This window comes from Kogia breviceps, chromosome 12 (assembly GCF_026419965.1).
Source record: "Kogia breviceps isolate mKogBre1 chromosome 12, mKogBre1 haplotype 1, whole genome shotgun sequence".
NCBI classification, from domain to species: Eukaryota; Metazoa; Chordata; class Mammalia; order Artiodactyla; family Physeteridae; genus Kogia; species Kogia breviceps.
In genome coordinates, this window is record NC_081321.1 from 5,990,233 (window position 1) to 6,007,718 (window position 17,486).

The 17,486-nt window shown below is 50.6% G+C and overlaps 2 protein-coding genes across 8 annotated transcripts in view; one reads left to right on the plus strand and one right to left on the minus strand.

The window, feature by feature from the left end:
* PIANP (PILR alpha associated neural protein) lies at positions 1–6,610 on the minus strand. 4 transcript variants are annotated; one of them, XM_067008645.1, is made up of 6 exons: positions 6,361–6,610; positions 4,117–4,176; positions 3,360–3,871; positions 2,531–2,612; positions 1,530–1,751; positions 1–1,211 (listed from the first exon to the last, which is right to left on the minus strand). In XM_067008645.1, exons 2-6 carry the CDS (start codon positions 4,131–4,133, stop codon positions 1,190–1,192), a joined length of 855 nt encoding a protein of 284 aa, XP_066864746.1. In that variant the 5' UTR covers positions 4,134–4,176; positions 6,361–6,610; the 3' UTR covers positions 1–1,189. The 4 variants fall into 4 exon arrangements, with proteins under 4 accessions (XP_066864746.1, XP_058938575.1, XP_066864745.1 ...); XM_059082592.2 differs by lacking the exon at positions 6,361–6,610 and adding an exon at positions 5,878–6,317; XM_067008644.1 differs by lacking the exon at positions 6,361–6,610 and adding an exon at positions 4,554–4,822.
* Positions 5,872–17,486, plus strand: part of COPS7A (COP9 signalosome subunit 7A) — a 25,433-nt gene continuing 13,818 nt past the window's right edge. Inside the window, exon 1 of one of the 4 annotated variants that reach the window (XM_067008650.1) lies at positions 5,872–6,038. The gene's annotated coding sequence lies outside the window, so the exon portion shown is untranslated. The remainder of the gene's footprint in view (positions 6,039–17,486) is intronic. The other 3 variants (XM_067008648.1, XM_059082594.2, XM_067008649.1) reach the window with 3 other exon arrangements.

Sequence of the window (17,486 nt, forward strand, 5' to 3'; positions counted from 1 at the left end):
TATCTTGCAAAGGCTTTATTTGAAAATTCTGAAACTTACATCCCACAAGAATTCAAGATTATCACCACAAGAAGAAAGAGATAATACAAAAATATATATCACAGCATAGGAGCCAGGTAAGAGAGGGAAGTAGGAAGGAAGGTGGGAAAGCCATGAGAAGTCAGGACAAACCCGAGGGGGGGGACGGTGCAAAAGGAGGGAGAGTGGAGGAACCAAGGTGGGAGGGGGGGGGCAGATCGGGAGGCTGAGCTCCCAAAGGCCTTGAACCAGCCGGCTCCGTCCCCGGCAGCCTAGGTGGAGTCAGGGAGGCCCTCGGGGAGGCCGGAAAGTGGAGGACTGGCTCAGGGGGCTCTGAATTCCAGAGCGACACACACAGACAGCCAGGACAGACAAGACAGAAGGACTTGGGAGGGAGGCAGGGGAGGGCAAATGGGAGCCCCTTTCTCATGTAGTGCAGCAGGTGACTCCCCACAAGCCATCTCCCAGACAACAGAACTTAGCAGTGGAGGGGCTGGGAGTTTGGGCCCTGAGTACTCCCATTCCCGCAGGGAGCCCTCAGGGTAAGGGGTGCTCGCGCCCTCGGAGCGGGATGGGGGAGACGGCGAAACACAGGACGCGAGCGGGACGGGACCGTGACGGATGGAGGTCCAAGGGGCCCCCAGCTCACCTCCCACCCACCTCCGGGGCAGCATGCAGGGGCCACAGAAACTCCATCAGTGGGTGTTCATGAGGCGAGAGCGACACACAGCGCCACAGCGCGGGGCTGGGACATGCACACGGGGGTCCACGGGAGTCGCCCACTGACCTCTGAGCGCTGGGCCACCGAGCGATGGGTGGCACGTGGGAGAAGACAAAGGCAACGGTGTGAGACGAAAGGGAGGATGTGAGGGATCCGCGGCGGGGGGAGAGACGCGGCCAGGGAGACGGGCCGTACGAGAGCGTGAGTGTGCGCGGTGGCTCGTGAGGGGAGAGGTGAGTGTGCAAGGCTCTCGTGTGAGTGTGCCGGGCCGGGGCCGGGGGCCAGAAGCCACAGCCACGTGAGGCCCCCACCTAAAGAGGCCCAGCAGGTGCGCTCACCCGCGGGCTAGCGAGCGTTCCGAGGTGCCCGCGGCCGCCCTGCCCTCAGCGGGATGGGGGCTGTGCCGGCCCCTTGGCCCCCTGCTCGGTGGCAGCCCAGCCTTGGGGGGCATCACAGATTCACCAAGGGAATCCTGAGAGGAAAAGGGAAAGGGCGCCGTCAGGAACCAAGAGGCAGGCCAGACTCGAGAGGGCAGTCCAAGAAATAAAAGGGACCAAGGTTAAGAGGGCAGAGTTGGAGTTAAATGGAGGCATGAGAACAGGACACGGAGCCACAGACAGAGGGAGATGGAAGGGTGCCCCCGGAGAGGAGGGGTCCAGCCTCCCGGGGTGCGGGTGGGGGGCAGGTCTGCCGCCTTTCCACCCACCCGGGAGGGAGCGCCCCGATCCCACAATCGCAGCCCCGAGATGCGTCCCCGGCCCGCCCTCCCAGCCCTCTGCCCTGCCCTCACCGGTGCAGCTGGAAGGCCGGAGCCCCCTTGGGCTGGGGCATCCCAGGCCGGGGTCCCCCTCGGGGCTCCTCGTGGTCAGGGGTGGGGGTGGGCGAGTCCCCGAAGGCCCCCAGCACAGTGACCCCGGCTGGGGACAGGTCTGTCAAGGGCTGCTGGCTCTCCTCCTGCCTCAGGGCACCTTGCTGCCCAGAGGGCCTGCGCCGCTTCTGGCTGCGGTCCCAGCTGGTGCCCCGGAAGGAAAGAGGTTCTCACACACTCAGGAAGCCCCAAGCTGGGCTTCCAGCGCTGCCCACCCCTAGCCTCCCTCAGGCACCTGCAACATCCTACAGCAGAGAAACCAGCCTCTAACAGGTCCCTAAGCCCCGCGTTCTGAGACCGCGTCCACAAAACCACTTCCTGTCCCCGCCAGGGGGCCCGGGAATCTAAGCCACCCTCTCACCTGGTTCAGATCCACAGAATGAGTAGCCCCTCCCCACAGACAGAGTCCCCCAGAACCGCCTCTCCCCCACGCATACCCAGCAGAGCCATTTCCCTCCGCAGCAGGCGCCTGGCAGGTTGAGCTCTAGTTCAAAGTCAAGCTAATGACCTGGACACCTGAGTCTAATGATTCTTACAGTACAGTGGGAAGGACTGAGCGACCCGACATTAAGTGTGTGCAAAGGAAGCTCGGATTTTTCTCCCTCCTCCGCAGGCAGCCTTAAGAAGGGGCTCTGCAGGATGGGTCGTGGAGGGTACGGGGACAAGGGGTAGCCACCAAAGCCCCCGCGCACACAAATGACTCCCCCCCCCATCTCCCATCACCCTTGTATTTCCCCAGAAGGAATCTGCACTCATTTCTCAGAGCTTCCCCCACCCGAAACCTTCCTACCTTTTCCCAAAGGCTTGCCTTAATCCACCACTTCCTATCCCACCGCCAGCAAAACTGCCGCCCTGGCTCCTTCCCTCCTTCCAGCCAAACATTGATGGGGATGCCAGCATCTCCTCCCCCCACCCCAGCTTACCAGAACTTGCAGATGATGCCGGTGGCCACGAGAACAATGATGACGGAGATGGTAATTGTGACATAGAGCTGAGGGTCCACACCTGCTTGGGGTAGGGAGAAATTTTTAGGGAGGCCTGAGGTGGGGGGAGCCGAGAGAGGCTGGGGGTGGGGTTGGAGTGTTGCCGTTTGAAGCCACGTCGCCCAACTCTTTCTGCTTCTCTGGAGCCTCCCCGCTTTATTTTTATCATCAGCTTTCCCCAGAGTTTTCAGCTCTTTTCCTCCCAGATCCTTTATCTCCACTTCCCCAAATCTTCTGTATATATGGGATGAGGAGGAGGTTCCAAGATCAGAGAGAACTTCTCTCTCTGCACAGAAACTGGGGGCTGGAAACGCCCATCTCCACCCTGGCCCCACCCCCAGACCACTGGCCCAGTCTCAGCGCTCCCTGAGCCGAGATGTCACCCTGAAGGGCTCGTTCATTTCCTCTGCCTGGAATACTTCCACTGTTTCCAAGGTCCAGCTTAAATGTCAATTCTTGGAGGGTGTCCTGAGCCCCAGGCAGAAGTAGTCTCTCCCTTCTCTCTCTGCCTAAAAACATGCTGTGCGCGCCTCCATTAGAGCGTTAATTACATTGACGCGTCCCCAAGTGTTTACACATCCGTCGTCTCCAGTGGACTGGAGCTCCTCTGAGGCTCAGATGCATCTTCATCTCGGCCTCCTGTGCCAGGGTTCGTGCCCGACACATTTGTGGAAGGAGCTAACAGGCAGGACCTCTGCTGCTTCCTGTAGAGTCTTCAGGCAGCCTCCCCACCCCCAAATCCCTACCAACCTCCCCAACTCCCACTCACCTTCCCCGCGGCCCCCGAACAGGACCGGCCGCAGGGTGGCAGGTGCTTCTCCAAGGCTAAGCCCATCTCCATCACCCCGCATGGAGTCTGAGTTGGGGTGTGGGGTGGCCAGCCCATGCGGGGCTGCGAAGCCATAGTCCAGGGGCAGAAATCCAGGATTGGCAGGGTTGGGGTCCCCCCCATCCTCTCGAGACACTGTAGGACCCCACACAATAGCCCAGGGGTACTGGGATGAGGGTGGCCCCTCTTCAAAGCCTGATGGGGTGGCCGGGGGCGAGGTGCCCGGCAGGACTTGCCGACGTGATCTTGGGACCCGCGGGGAGCGGCTCGGTGGGGGTGCCCGCTCCCACACGCACACATGGCGTGGGGCTGAGGGCCCTCCCCGGGCACAGGGGGGCCGGGCTGGGGCTGGTGGGGTCCGAGGGGAGGAGGAGGAACCTTGAGCAGGTGGTGGGAGGGGCAGCAACAGCAGTGGCCAGAGAGGGAGGAGACGGGACAGCAGCAGTGCCGGCCTGCGGGAAGGGAGAGAGAGCGCGGGTGAAACCGAGGCCATCTGGGGCTTATGTGTGCAGAGGACAGGCTGCCTCCCTCCAACACGCTGTGCAAAAAGTAGGTGGGCCTTGGGAAGACCGGTCTCATTTCCCATCTTCCTAGGCTCTAGCCCTCAGGATGGAAGGCCCCCGGTGGGCCTACCAGGGAAAGGGCCAAGACCCCAGGGAAAGTGGCTTCCAAGCTTCCCCTGCTGGGCCAGACTTACCACATTCTGGACTCCATGTCCAAGATCGTCCTCAGAGATGACCCAGATTTTCGGCTTTTACTGGGGGAGAGAGAGGTCGTCACATCCCAACCCTGCCCTGACTTCCCCAGCCCATCCATCCACCAGCTCCCCTCCAGCTCCCCTCCCAGCTGTGGCTGCCAGCTATGCTGCGGCTGCCAGCTATGCTGCGGCCACTCAGGACCCACCCCTGCCTAGCATCCTCTTGCGGGGGGCGGGGAGCAGAACCCCCAGAATGGTCCCCTGTCTAGCCCCAGGCCCCTACCTACACAACTTCCGGGGTCCCCGTTACCTCCCCACCCCAGGGTCTACCCTCACTTCTCTGGCTTCCTTCCCTCTCACTTCCTCTGCCCACAGCTCCTAGCTTTTCTTAGATCTTAATTTAGAGCCAAGAACCTTGTGATTCCTTGAGCACCTACCGAGGGAGGGAGGGAGTCTGAGTGGGGGAGGGAAGAGGAAGTCAGTCTGAGCGAGTGTGTGAACGTGTGTGCGGCCGCACAGGGGGAGCGTCCCAGCCTGCCCCCCCCCCCACTTGTTGTCTGAGGCATTTCGCTTACGACTGAACGGCCCCAGGAAGCTCATCTTCAGGAGCAGGGGAAGAGGAGATGGAGGGATGGAAGGAAAGAGAGAGGTGGGCGGGAGAAAAACTACAGAATATAATATCTGCTCAATGTTCGATCATCCAAATGCAGAGGTGCCCTCTGAGGGGAGGTGGAGTTGGGCAGAGGCCACCCCCCCTCAAACGTAGCTCTCCTGGGTAAAGAGTCCTGGGAGAATCGGGATGGATGGTTTTGAAAGAGGAGGACATGTTCTCAGAGCTGAGGGTGGTGGATCCAGGCGGCGGCAGCAGCAGGCTCCCCAGTGAATGAGGATCTGACACTTGGTGTCCTCTGGGTTCTGGGTCTAAATCTGGACACCAAGCACTCTCAGAGAATAACAGGGGAGTAAAGGTGGGAGAGTCTGGGGAAGGGATCGGGCAAGTGGGCTGTGGGGAGAGATGTGAAGGGATGATGGCCTGAGAAAGGGAAGGCTGGTCAGGCGTGAGAAGGGAAGAGAAAGGTGAAGAGGAAGGAGGTAAAGGGGGCTAGTCCTGAAAGAACGGACTGGGGGGCCGCAGAGAAGATCGGCAGCCGGGGGACGCTGAGGATGAGAGGAGAGGTCAGGGAGGGAAGCTGAGAGGGTGAAGCGGGCACAGGAGCCGGGAAGAAGCAGGAAGGGCAGGAGGAGGAGGAAGGAAAGGCCCAGGCAGGATGGGAAGTGGAGATCGTGGAAGGGGAAGGGCGAAGAGGGATGGAGGAGACCAGGGACGGGGAGGAAGGAAGGGGGAAAGGAGAGAACGTGGTACTGAAGACAAAATGAGACAAGGAGGGGACGGGGGACGGAAAACGGGAACAGCAAAGATGGAGGAGATGGAAATTGTTTCTTCCAACGGAAAGGGATACGGAGCTACGGAGAGAGGCAGGGATGGGGGCCTGGTGGGAAGAAGGGAGACGGAACCGGGAAAAGAGCGAAGCTGCAGGGACAGAGGAAGGCGTGTGAGCCAGGGGAGGGGAAGAGGGCTCCCAGGGACGTCTGCGGCCAGCTGACTCCAGGACCCACTCGCCTCTCCGCCTGTGCTTTCCCCCCTCCCCAACCAACGTCATCTCCAGCCCCCGGACCCCGCACCCCTTAGCCACCCCCTCCAGGAAGCCCCAAGTCCCCAGGCTGGCGCGCCGCCCCACCCTCCCCTCGCTCCTCACCGACCTGTTGTGCGCAGGAGACGAGCTGGGGGTGGGGCGGGAGCCTCGGGCTGGGGGAACCGGGCCCCATCCCCAGCGCGGCCGCGAGCCCACCCCTCCCACCGGCCCACGCTCCCCGGACAGGGCTGGAAAGCGACAAGGGGGGCGGGGGACGAGGACCGGGAGGTAGGCGAGGGGTCTCCTCGGGCGGGAGCGCCGAGAGCAGGAAGGCAAGCCGAGGCAGGAGGGTGCAAGGAGCCGAGCCGGGGGCTGAGCCCAAGGCGGGAGGAAGGCGGCGGCGGGGACGGCGGCCGCTGCGCCAGGAGGGAGGGATGGAGTCGGGACCCGCGGAGCGAAGGAAAGCGTGGTGGGGAGGGCGCGCTTATGGGCTGGAGGCTCGAGCCGGGCGAGGGTCGGCGCCGGGAGGGGCGGGGGGCGAAAGGCGCGGAGTCGGGGAGGGCAGGGCCGGGCTCCCTCGGGCGGGGGCGTGGGAGTCCCTCTCGCTCACCTGCATGCCCGGCGCGGCGGCGCGACGGCTGCGGGAGCTCGGGGCTGCGCCGGGCTGGGGGGTCGTGGGAGCGGGTGGGGCACTGGGCATGGTCGGGGGGTTCCGAGGGCAGCGGGGTGCTGTAGAGGGTGGGGGCGGGCGCCCGGGGCGCGGGGCGGCGGCGGCGGGAGATGCTCGGCTCGGCTCGGCTCGGCTCGGGCTGCGCTCGGCCCGGCGGGGCTCGGCGCGGCAGCTCGGAGCGCTCGGTCTCCGCCTCTCCCCCTCCCGCGTTGTTTAACCCTCCCGCTGCCGCGCCTGGGGAGCCGCGCCCGGCTGCGTCCCAGGTGGAGAACGCGAGAGGGCGGCGGAGGGTGAGCACCGTCCGATTCCCCGGGTTCCGGTGGCGGGCTTCTCCACCCTTCACCCCAACTCCATGGACACCCTTGGTTGCCCCAGTCAATCTCTGAGATTCTGAGTCACCCAAAGCTCTGTGACCCCAACTCTGTTTCGCTCCTGCTGCAGAGTGCTGAGTACCGGGGATGAGGTCGGGGTGAGGGTGGGAGTGGAGACCTTGGATTATCCCAACAGCTTGATCCCCTGATTCCATTCTGGTCCTGCTGCAATGCATTCTCCCCGAAGCAAACCAAACGATCTTTAAAATAGGTATACCGAGTTGCATTACTCAGCTTTTCTAGCGCTCAGGGTATCCAAACTCCTCACCGTGACTTACAGGGCCCTGTATAACCCGCCCCCGCCCCTCCTAACACTCTTCATGCCCCAGCCACACTGGACCTGATCTATGTTCCTAGAATTAGAAGGGCTTCACCTGCCACAGGGCCTTTGCATTTGCTGTTCCCACTGCCTGGCTTTTCACAATGATTCACTCATTTCATTAAAATTTCACTTAGATCCAATGTCACCTCCTCTGCGAGGCCTTCCCTAACCTCTCTAAGTGGGCTTCCCCTGACCCCACTCTCATCCTGTCCTACCCCCTCCCCCGCGCTTTCAGGTTACCCTGTTTTACTTGAGTTGCACTTCTAGGACACCACACTCTTCTAGTTTCCCTTCAACCTCCCTGGCTTTTCCTTCTCCATCTTCTGCTTGACCTCTAAATGTTAGAGCTTCCTAGGGCTTAGTCCTTGGCCCCCTTCTCGTTCCACATTCTCTGTCCAGTGATGTCATCCAGTCCCAGGGCTTAAATACTATGTAAATGTCAGCAAGTCCTAAATTTACATCCAGCGCTCCAGACTCATTTATCCAACAGCCTACTTGACATCTCCACTTGGGTGCCTAATAGCTGTACAAAGCTCATATGGCTCAAATAGATGTCTCACATTACCACTGCTGCCCCCCACCAATCCATTTCTCTCCCAGCAGTGTTCCCCATCCTGGGATATGATGGCTTCTGCTTGTTCAGGCTAAAGACCTAGGAAACATCCTTCCTCCCTTTCCCTTTTCTCACTGATTCCCACCGTGTATCTAATTCTTCAGCAAGTCCTGTGAGCTCTGCATCTAAAATATGCCCTGAATTCCTCTCCTCTCCATCATTGTTATAACCTTGCTAGAATCTTGTTGCTTCTGCCTTTGCCCTTTACAAACTAGTCTTCACAATATCTAGTAATTTTTTTATACAGCAGGTTCTTATTAGTTATCCATTTTATATGTATCAGTGTCTACATGTCAATCCCAATCCCCCAATTCATCCCACCACCACCATCCTCACCCCCCCGTGGCTTTACCCCCTTGGTGTCCATACGTTTGTTCTCTACATCTGTGTCTCAATTTCTGCCCTGCAAACCGGTTCATCTGTACCATTTTTCTAGGTTCCACATACATGCATTAATATACGATATTTGTTTTTCTCTTTCTGACTTACTTCACTCTGTATGACAGTCTCTAGATCCATCCACGTCTCTACAAATGACCCAATTTCGTTCCTTTTAATGGCTGAGTAATATTCCATTGTATATATGTGCCACAACTTCTTTATCCATTCATCTGTCAACGGGCATTTAGGTTGCTTTCATGACCTGGCTATTGTAAATAGTGCTGCAGTGAACATTGGGGTGCATGTGTCTTTTTGAATTATGGTTTTCTCTGGGTATATGCCCAGTAGTGGGATTGCTGGGTCATATGGTAGTTCTATTTTTAGTTTTTTAAGAAACCTCCAGACTGTTCTCCATAGTGGCTGTATCAATTTACATTCCCACCAACAGTGCAGGAGGGTTCCCTTTCCTCCACACCCTCTTCAGCATTTGTTGTTTGTAGATTTTCTGACGATGCCCATTGTAACTGGTGTGAGGTTATATCTCATTGTAGTTTTGATTTGCATTTCTCTAATAATGAGTGATGTTGAGCAGCTTTTCATGTGCTTCTTGGCCATCTGTATGTCTTCTTTGGAGAAATGTCTGTTTAGGTCTTCTGCCCATTTTTGGATTGGGTTGTTTGTTTTTTTAATATTGAGCTGCATGAGCTGTTTATATGTTTTGGAGATTAATCCTTTGTCCGTTGATTCGTTTGCGAATATTTTCTTCCATTCTGAGGGCTGTCTTTTCGTCTTGTTTGTAGTTTCCTTTGCTTTGCAAAAGCTTTTAAGTTTCATTAGGTTCCATTTGTTTATTTTTGTCTTGTTTTGTTTAATTATTTATTTATTTATTTTTGCTGTGTTGGGTCTGTGTTTCTGTGCAAGGGCTTCCTCTAGTTGTGGCAAGCAGGGGCCACTCCTCATCACGGTGCACGGGCCTTTCACTATTGCGGCCTCTCTTATTGCGGAGCACAGGCTCCAGACGTGCAGGCTCAGTAGCTGTGGCTCACGGGCCCAGTTGCTCCACGGCATGTGGGATCCTCCCAGACCAGGGCTCGAACCCGTGTTCCCTGCATTAGCAGGCTGATTCTCAACCACTGCACCACCAGGGAAGCCCTATTTTTGTTTTTACTTCCATTACTCAAGGAGGTGGAGTGTTCTTCCTAGGTTTTCCTCTAAGAGTTTTATACTGTCTGGTCTTACATTTAGGTCTCTAATCCATTTAGAGTTTATTTTTGTGTATGGTGTTAGGGAGTGTTCTAATTTCATTCTTTTACATGTAGCTGTCCAGTTTTCCCAGCACCACTTATTGAAGAGATGTCTTTTCTCCATTGTATATCCTTGCCTCCTTTGTCATAGATTAGTTGGCCATAGGTGAGTGGGTTTATCTCTGGGCTTTATATCCTGTTCCACTGATCTATATTTCTGTTTTTGTGCCAGTACCATATTGTCTTGATTACTGTAGCTTTGTAGTATAGTCTGAAGTCAGGGAGTCTGATTTCTCCAGCTCCGTTTTTTTCTCTCAAGACTGCTTTGGCTATTCAGGGTCTTTTGTGTCTCCATACAAATTTTAAGATTTTTTGTTCTAGTTCTGTAAAAAATGCCATTGGTAATTTGATAGGGATTGCATTGAATCTGTAGATTGCTTTGGGTAGTATAGTCATTTTCACAATGTTGATTCTTCCAATCCAAGAACATGGTATATCTCTTCATGTGTTTGTATCATCTTTAATTTCTTTCATCAGTGTCTTATAGTTTCTGCATACAGGTCTTTTGTCTCCCTAGGTAGGTTTATTCCTAAGTATTTTATTCTTTTTGTTGCAGTGGTAAATGGGAGTGTTTCCTTAATTTCTCTTTCAGATTTTTCATCATTAGTGTATAGGAATGCAAGAGATTTCTGTGCATTAATTTTGTATCCTGCAACTTTACCAAATTCATAGATTAGCTCTAGTAGTTTTCTGTTGGCATCTTTGGGATTCTCTATGTATAGTATCATGTCATCTGCAAAAAGTGACAGTTTTACTTCTTTTCCAATTTGGATTCCTTTTATTTCTTTTTCTTCTCTGATTGCCGTGGCTAGGACTTCCAAAACTATGTTGAATAATAGTGGTGAGAGTGGACATCCTTGTCTTGTTCCTGATCTTAGAGGAAATGCTTTCAGTTTTTCACCATTGAGAATGATGTTTGCTGTGTGTTTGTCATATATGGCCTTTATTATGTTGAGGTAGGTTCCCTCTATGCCAACTTTCTGGAGAGTTTTTATCATAAATGGGTGTTGAATTTTGTCAGAAGCTTTTTCTACATCTATTGCGATGATCATATGGTGTTTATTCTTCAGTTTGTTAATATGGTGTATCACATTGATTGATTTGCGTATATTGAAGAATCCTTGCATCTCTGGGATAAATCCCACTTGATCATGGTGTATGATCCTTTTAATGTGTTGTTGGATTCTGTTTGCTAGTATTTTGTTGAGGATTTTTGCATCTGTATTCATCAGTGTTAATTGGTCTGTAATTTTCTTTTTTTGTAGTATCTTTGTCTGGTTTTGGTATCAAGGTGATGGTGGTGTCATAGAATGAGTTTGGGAGTGTTCCTTCCTCTGCAATTTTTTGGAAGAGTTTGAGAAGGATGGGTGTAAGCTCTTCTCTAAATGTTTGATAGAATTCGCCTGTGAAGCCATCTGGTCCTGTACTTTTGTCTGCTGGAAGATTTTTAATCACAGTTTCAATTTCATTACTTGTGATTGGTGTGTTCATATTTTCTCTTTCTTCCTGGTTCAGTCTTGGAAGGTTATACCTTTCTAAGAATTTGTCCATTTCTTCCAGGTTGTCGATTTTATTGGCATAGAGTTGCTTTTAGTAGTCTCTTAGATGCTTTGTATTTCTGTGGTGTCTGTTGTCACTTCTCCTTTTTCATTTCTAATTTTATTGATTTGAGTCCTCTCCCTCTTTTTCTTGATGAGTCTGGCTGATGGTTTGTCAATTTTGTTTATCTTCTCAAAGAACCATCTTTTAGTTTTATTGATCTTTGCTATTGTTTTCTTTGTTTCTATTTCATCTTTTTCTGTTCTGTTCTTTATGATTTATTTCCTTCTGGCAACTTGGGTTTTTGTTTGTTCTTCTTTCTCTAGTTCCTTTAGGTGTAAGGTTAGATTGTTTATTTGAGATTTTTCTTGTTTCTTGAGGTATGCTTGGATAGCTATAAACTTCCCTCTTAGAACTGCTTTTGCTGCATCCCATAGGTTTTGGATCATTGTGTTTTCATTGTCATTTGTCTCTAGGTATTTTTTGATTTCCTCTTTGATTTCTTCAGTGATCTCTTGGTTATTTAGTAACGTATTGTTTAGCCTCCATGTGTTTGTGTTTTTAACGTTTTTTTCCCTGTAACTGATTTCTAATCTCATAGCGTTGTGGTCAGAAAGGATGCTTGATATGATTTCAATTTTCTTAAATTTACTGAGGCTTGATTTGTGACCCACGATTTGATCTATCCTGGAGAATGTTCCATGCGCACTTGAGAAGAAAGTGTAATCTGCTGTTTTTGAATGGAATGTCCTCTAAATATCAATTAACTCTATCTGGTCTATTGTGTCATTTAAAGCTTGTGTTTCCTTATCAATTTCCTGTTTGGATGATCTGTCCATTGGTGTCAGTGAGGTGTTAAAGTCCCTCACTGTTATTGTTTTACTGTCGATTTCCTCTTTTATAGCTGTGAGCAGTTGCCTTATGTATTGAGGTGCTCCTATGTTGGGTGCATCTATATTTATAATTGTTATATCTTCTTCTTGGATTGATCCCTTGATCATTATGTAGTGTCCTTCCTTGTCTCTTGTAACATTCTTTATTTTAAAGTCTATTTTATCTGATATGAGTATTGCTACTCCAGCTTTCTTTTGATTTCCATTTGCATGGAATATCTTTTTCCATCCCCTCACTTTCAGTCTGTATGTGTCCCTAGGTCTGAAGTGGGTCTCTTGTAGACAGCATATATATGGGTCTTGTTTTTGTATCCATTCAGCAAGTCTGTGTCTTTTGGTTGGTGCATTTATTCCATCACGTTTAAGGTAATTATTGGTACGTATGTTTCTATTACCATTTTTTTAATTGTTTTGGGTTTGTTTTTGTAGGTCCTTTTCTTCTCTTGTGTTTCCCACTTAGAGAAGTTCCTTTAGCATTTGTTGTAGAGCTGGTTTGGTGAGGCTGAATTCTCTTAGCTTTTGCTTGTCTGTAAAGCTTTTGATTTCTCCATCGAATCTGAATGAGATCCTTGCCGGGTAGAGTAATCTTGGTCGTAGGTTCTTCCCTTTCATCACTTTAAATATGTCCTGCCACTCCCTTCTGGCTTGCAGAGTTTCTGCTGAGAAATCAGCTGTTAACCTTACGGGAGTTCCCTTGTATGTTATTTGTCATTTTTCCCTTGCTGCATTCAATAATTTTTCTTTGTCTTTAATTTTTGCCAATTTGATTACTATGTGTCTCGGCGTGTTTCTCCTTGGGTTTGTCCTGCATGGGACTCGCTGCACTTCCTGGACTTGGGTGGCTATTTCCTTTCCCATGTTAGGGAAGTTTTCAACTATAATCTCTTCAAATATTTTCTCGGGTCCTTTCTCTCTCTTCTCCTTCTGGGACCCCTATAATGCGAATGTTGTTGCATTTAATGTTGTCCCAGAGGTCTCTTAGGCTGTCTTCATTTCTTTTCATTCTTTTTTCTTTATTCTGTTCCACAGCAGTGAATGCCACCATTCTGTCTTCCAGGTCACTTATCCGTTCTTCTGCCTCAGTTATTCTATTGATTCCTTCTAGTGTATTTTTCATTTCAGTTATTGTATTGTTCATCTCTGTTTGTTTGTTCTTTCATTCTTCTAGGTCTTTGTTAAACATTTCTTGCATCTTCTCTATCTTTGCCTCCGTTCTTTTTTCAAGGTCCTGGATCATATTCACTATCATTATTCTGAATTCTTTTTCTGGAAGGTTGCCTATCTCCACTTCATTTAGTTGTTTTTCTGGGGTTTTATCTTGTTCCTTCATCTGGTACATAGCCCTCTGCCTTTTCATCTTGTCTATCTTTCTGTGAATGTGGTTTTTGTTCTACAGGCTGCAGGATTGTTCTTCTTGCTTCTGCTGTCTGCTCTCTAACGCATCTATTCTTGATAAGAGCCCCTAGAAGGCTCTAGAATGTCCTGTCTCTATCCCTCCTCCTGGCCCCACTTTTCCTGTCAGCTTGGTTTTTAGTTCAGCCATTCTTTCTTGAGATTCCTTTCAAAACAGGCGAACTTTTCACACTCGGTGTCACCTTTCACCTGTTGTGGGCAGTGATTTGACTGTGGACCCAAGCCCCCTTGATTGGATTCCTCCAAAGAAAGTTCAGCACTAGGATTAAGCACCTTTAACTGGAAATGTTGGCTTATCTGCTGCTAGTGTTGGAGATCTCCTGCAGAGGCAGCGGGTGGCTGTGGCTCACCGTGGGGACAAGGACACTGGCAGCAGAAGTTCTGGGAAGTGATCCTGGGCGTGAGCCCTCCCAGAGCCCTCCATTAGCCCCACCAAAGAGCAGGTAGGCCTCTAGTAATGTTTTGAAAATCTAAATTGTATCATTCTTGCCTGCTTAAAATATTTGAGTGGCTTTTCATTGTGCTTGGAGTAAATCTGAACTCCTTGTTAGGAGAGGCTCTCCAACTCCTACTCCTCCATAGTCAAACAATGTGCCAGATCAAACTTCTTGATGTTCTAAACATCTGAATTATCCTCTTGGCACCCCTGTACTTTTCATGCCCTCTTCCTGGAATCCTTTGCCCCCGGCATCTTCACCTAATTGGCCCCCTCTTGTCATTCAGCCACCCACTCTGTCTCATTAGTACGGTTCACTGTTTTTCCAACTCATCACTCTCTGAAATGATCTTATATTTGTTTACTGTTTATTGTCTGACCCCACCCACCCCCACATACGCTAGAGAACAAAGACCTCATTTGCCTTGTTTACCCTGTATCTTTCCTTGGCACCTGGCAGATAGTAGATGCTCAATGTTTATTGCTTAGCAAACTTCACCTGGGACCCCTGCCCACTCCAAGCTGTTCATTCTCTCCTCTGCTCTCCACTGCCTTTCCGGTCTCTCTGCCTGCTCTCCCTGATCTCTTCCCTGTGCAGAATGCTTTAAGCCAAGTCTCTGCTTACACCCTGGCCCCTCCAGACTCTCACCCCTCATCCCCTGTGTTAATTGCTATCAGTAGCCTGACCCGCTCTCCTCCCGGAAGGAAACCTGCTGTTCTGACCAGCATCTGTGGTGGCTGCCCTCCTGCTTGTCTGTCCCTGACAGCCCTTTATTCCGAGCTCAGAAGACAGTGAGTGAGCCCTCCTCCTAGTGTCTCCCAGTGGCAGGGAAAGATGGTGCACACCGGAGGCAAACCGGGCCATGTCAGGCAGGGTGTGCAAATCCTAGGCCCCAGTGAGCCCCAGCTGCATCCTGAGGATATGATGGGTGTGGGTCAGATTTATCAAGTGAATATTCACTAGCAGTGTAAGTGACTTTTACACTGAAGACTTTGGGTCATTATGAATGATTTCTCATATTCTCGATTGATTCATTCTTTCAGTGACTATTTTTTGAACACCTACTACACGCTGGGTACTGTGTTACAGTCTGGGGCGTGGTGGAGAGCAAGAACAAAGTCATCACTCTCTTCGTGGAAACTTAGAATGGAGCCAGGGAGACAATGAAACACAGAGAGGTACATGTGTCTTCAGATGAATTTGAGGACCTTCTCACACTCCACAGTCCTTAAATTCTCTCCTTGTGCCTGGCTCTGCTGGTATCTTTATCATTATCTCTGCGCTCACTGGGACTCCCCAGTATTTGTCAGGGTCAATTTCTGTCTGTTTCCTGTCCTCAAATGTAGGTTCTCCTGAACCCTTCTCACTCTCAGCCAGCTGATGATCTCACGTGTTGCTTTTTTGAGAAAATAGAAGCAGAAGAGAACCTCCCCACTTGCACCACCGCCTCCCAGCCACACCTCCTTCTGGGAGGGATCCCAGGCCTTTTCAACCACCCAAAGCCATCACTCCAGTGACTGTCCCTCCCTCTCCTGCCGCATCGCTCTCCTCCTCTCTGCTTGATTACGCCCAGCAGCACGTACACACACTGTAACTTCATGCAGTTTAAGCCTGAAACAAACCCTGGTTAGCTTCACGTTTCCCCTCCAGCGTCCGCCCTTCTCTGCTTCCCGTTACAGGCAAAGATCTCAGAAGATGCTCTCTGTTCACCAGCTCTTCCACTTCTCCTCCCACTCCTTCCCTTTCTCTTTTATTAACTTAAGCTTTAATTTTTGTGATTTATTACTTTGAATTGGTAATACATTCCCATGTGCAAAAAAACGTTTCCAATGTACAAAAAGGTATGTAGTGAAAATTCTCATTCTCACCCCATCCACTATCTGTCCAATTCCCATCTTCTGCCTCCAGCGTGACTAATTTCGACATATTCTTCCAGAGTCTTTTTATGCCCACACAAGCAAACAGTAATGCAAGTTCTTTTTCCCCCATGTATTTGACATAGACTTGCCATACCATGTACACTGTTCTACATCTTTCCTTTTCGACTTGGAGTATCTTTGTTATCTTGCCATAGCAATCAATAGGGGGCCTTGCCATCCTTTCACACATCTCCATAGTATCCTGATGTATGGACGCCCTCCTGATCTCGCTTGAACCCACTCCCGTCAGGCTCCTGCCCAAACTATGCTGAAATGCCTCTTGTCAAGGCTACCTGGGACCTCCATGTTTCCAAATCAAGATGCCAATTATCAGCGTCATATTACTTGGTGATCAGCAGCCTTTGGTACAGGTGATCGTGTCCCATTCTAGAAGCACTTTCTTACCTGACTTTTATGATACTACGCTGTCCTGATTTTGTGCTACCACACTGGTTCCTCCTTCTCAGTCTTCCTTGCTAGTTCCTCTTCATTTCCATCACAGCCACATCTTCCAACGTTTTCCCAGTAAGAATGGTGTTTGCTGTAGTGTTTTGTTGGTTTTTTTTTTTTTTTTGGCTGTACGCGGGCCTCTCACTGCCGTGGCCTCTCCCGTTGCGGAGCACAGGCTCCGGATGCGCAGGCTCAGCGGCCACGGCTCACGGGCCCAGCCGCTCCGCGGCACGTGGGATCTTCCCGGACCGGGGCACGAACCCCTGTCCCCCGCATCGGCAGATGGACTCTCAAACACTGCGCCACCAGGGAAGCCCTGTAGGTTTTTTTTTTAGTATTAAATTTTATCAAGTTAAGGAAGCCCCCTTCTATTCCTAGTTTGCTAGGAGTTCTGTCACATGTGGTTGTTGAATTAAATGCTTTTCAAAGCCAGTTTTTATTGTGAAAGCTAACACATAAAGATAAATGCAATGAGAACATAAAGTATATTGACTAGTTATAAAGGGAATGCTTAGAGAGTATGGTTACTCATGTAACCACCATCTAGGCCAACTAAAAGAGCCTTGCCTGTATTCAAAAAGGACCTCTGTGGGCTTCCCTGGTGGCGCAGTGGTTGAGAGTCCGCCTGCCGATGCAGGGGACGCGGGTTCGTGCTCCGGTCCGGGAGGATCCCACGTGCCGCGGAGCGGCTGGGCCCGTGAGCCATGGCCGCTGGGCCTGCGCGTCCGGAGCCTGTGCTCCGCAACGGGAGAGGCCACAGCGGTGAGAGGCCCGCATACCACAAAAAAAAAAAAAAAAAAAAAAAAAAAAAAAGGACCTCTGTGATCTTACTCCAACATATACCATTCCCTCCTCATGGTAGATCAGTAGTATTTTGACTTTTATGGCAATCACTTCCTTGATTTTCTTAGTAATATCCCGGTATGTGTCTACATGCCTTAACAATATAGTTCCTTTTGTCTACTTTTGAAGATACACATGTAATAATACTACGTGTATTTGTTATACGTGTAGCAGTGAATTACGGCATCATAGATGGGCATCTCCCACTTTATTAGATAATGCTAAACGCTTTTCCACGGTGGTTGAACCACTTGTCCTCTCATTAGCTGTGTAGGAGAGTTTCTCTTGTTCCATGTACCCGTCAACACAATATTTTCAGACTTTAGTTTAGGCTACTTTGGTGTATACAGCGATATTTCATTATGGTTTTAATTTGCATCCGTCTAATTATAAATAAGGTTGGGCACTTTTTCCTATGTTCGTTGACCTTACGGATTTCCTCTTGTGAATTGCTAGTTCAACTGTTTCGTTCACATTTATAATTTTTATGGTTAGGATTTTTTCTTACTCACTTGTAGGAGTTCTTTATACATCCTGGACACATCCTTTGTCGGTGATAATGTTACAAATTCTTCCTTCTA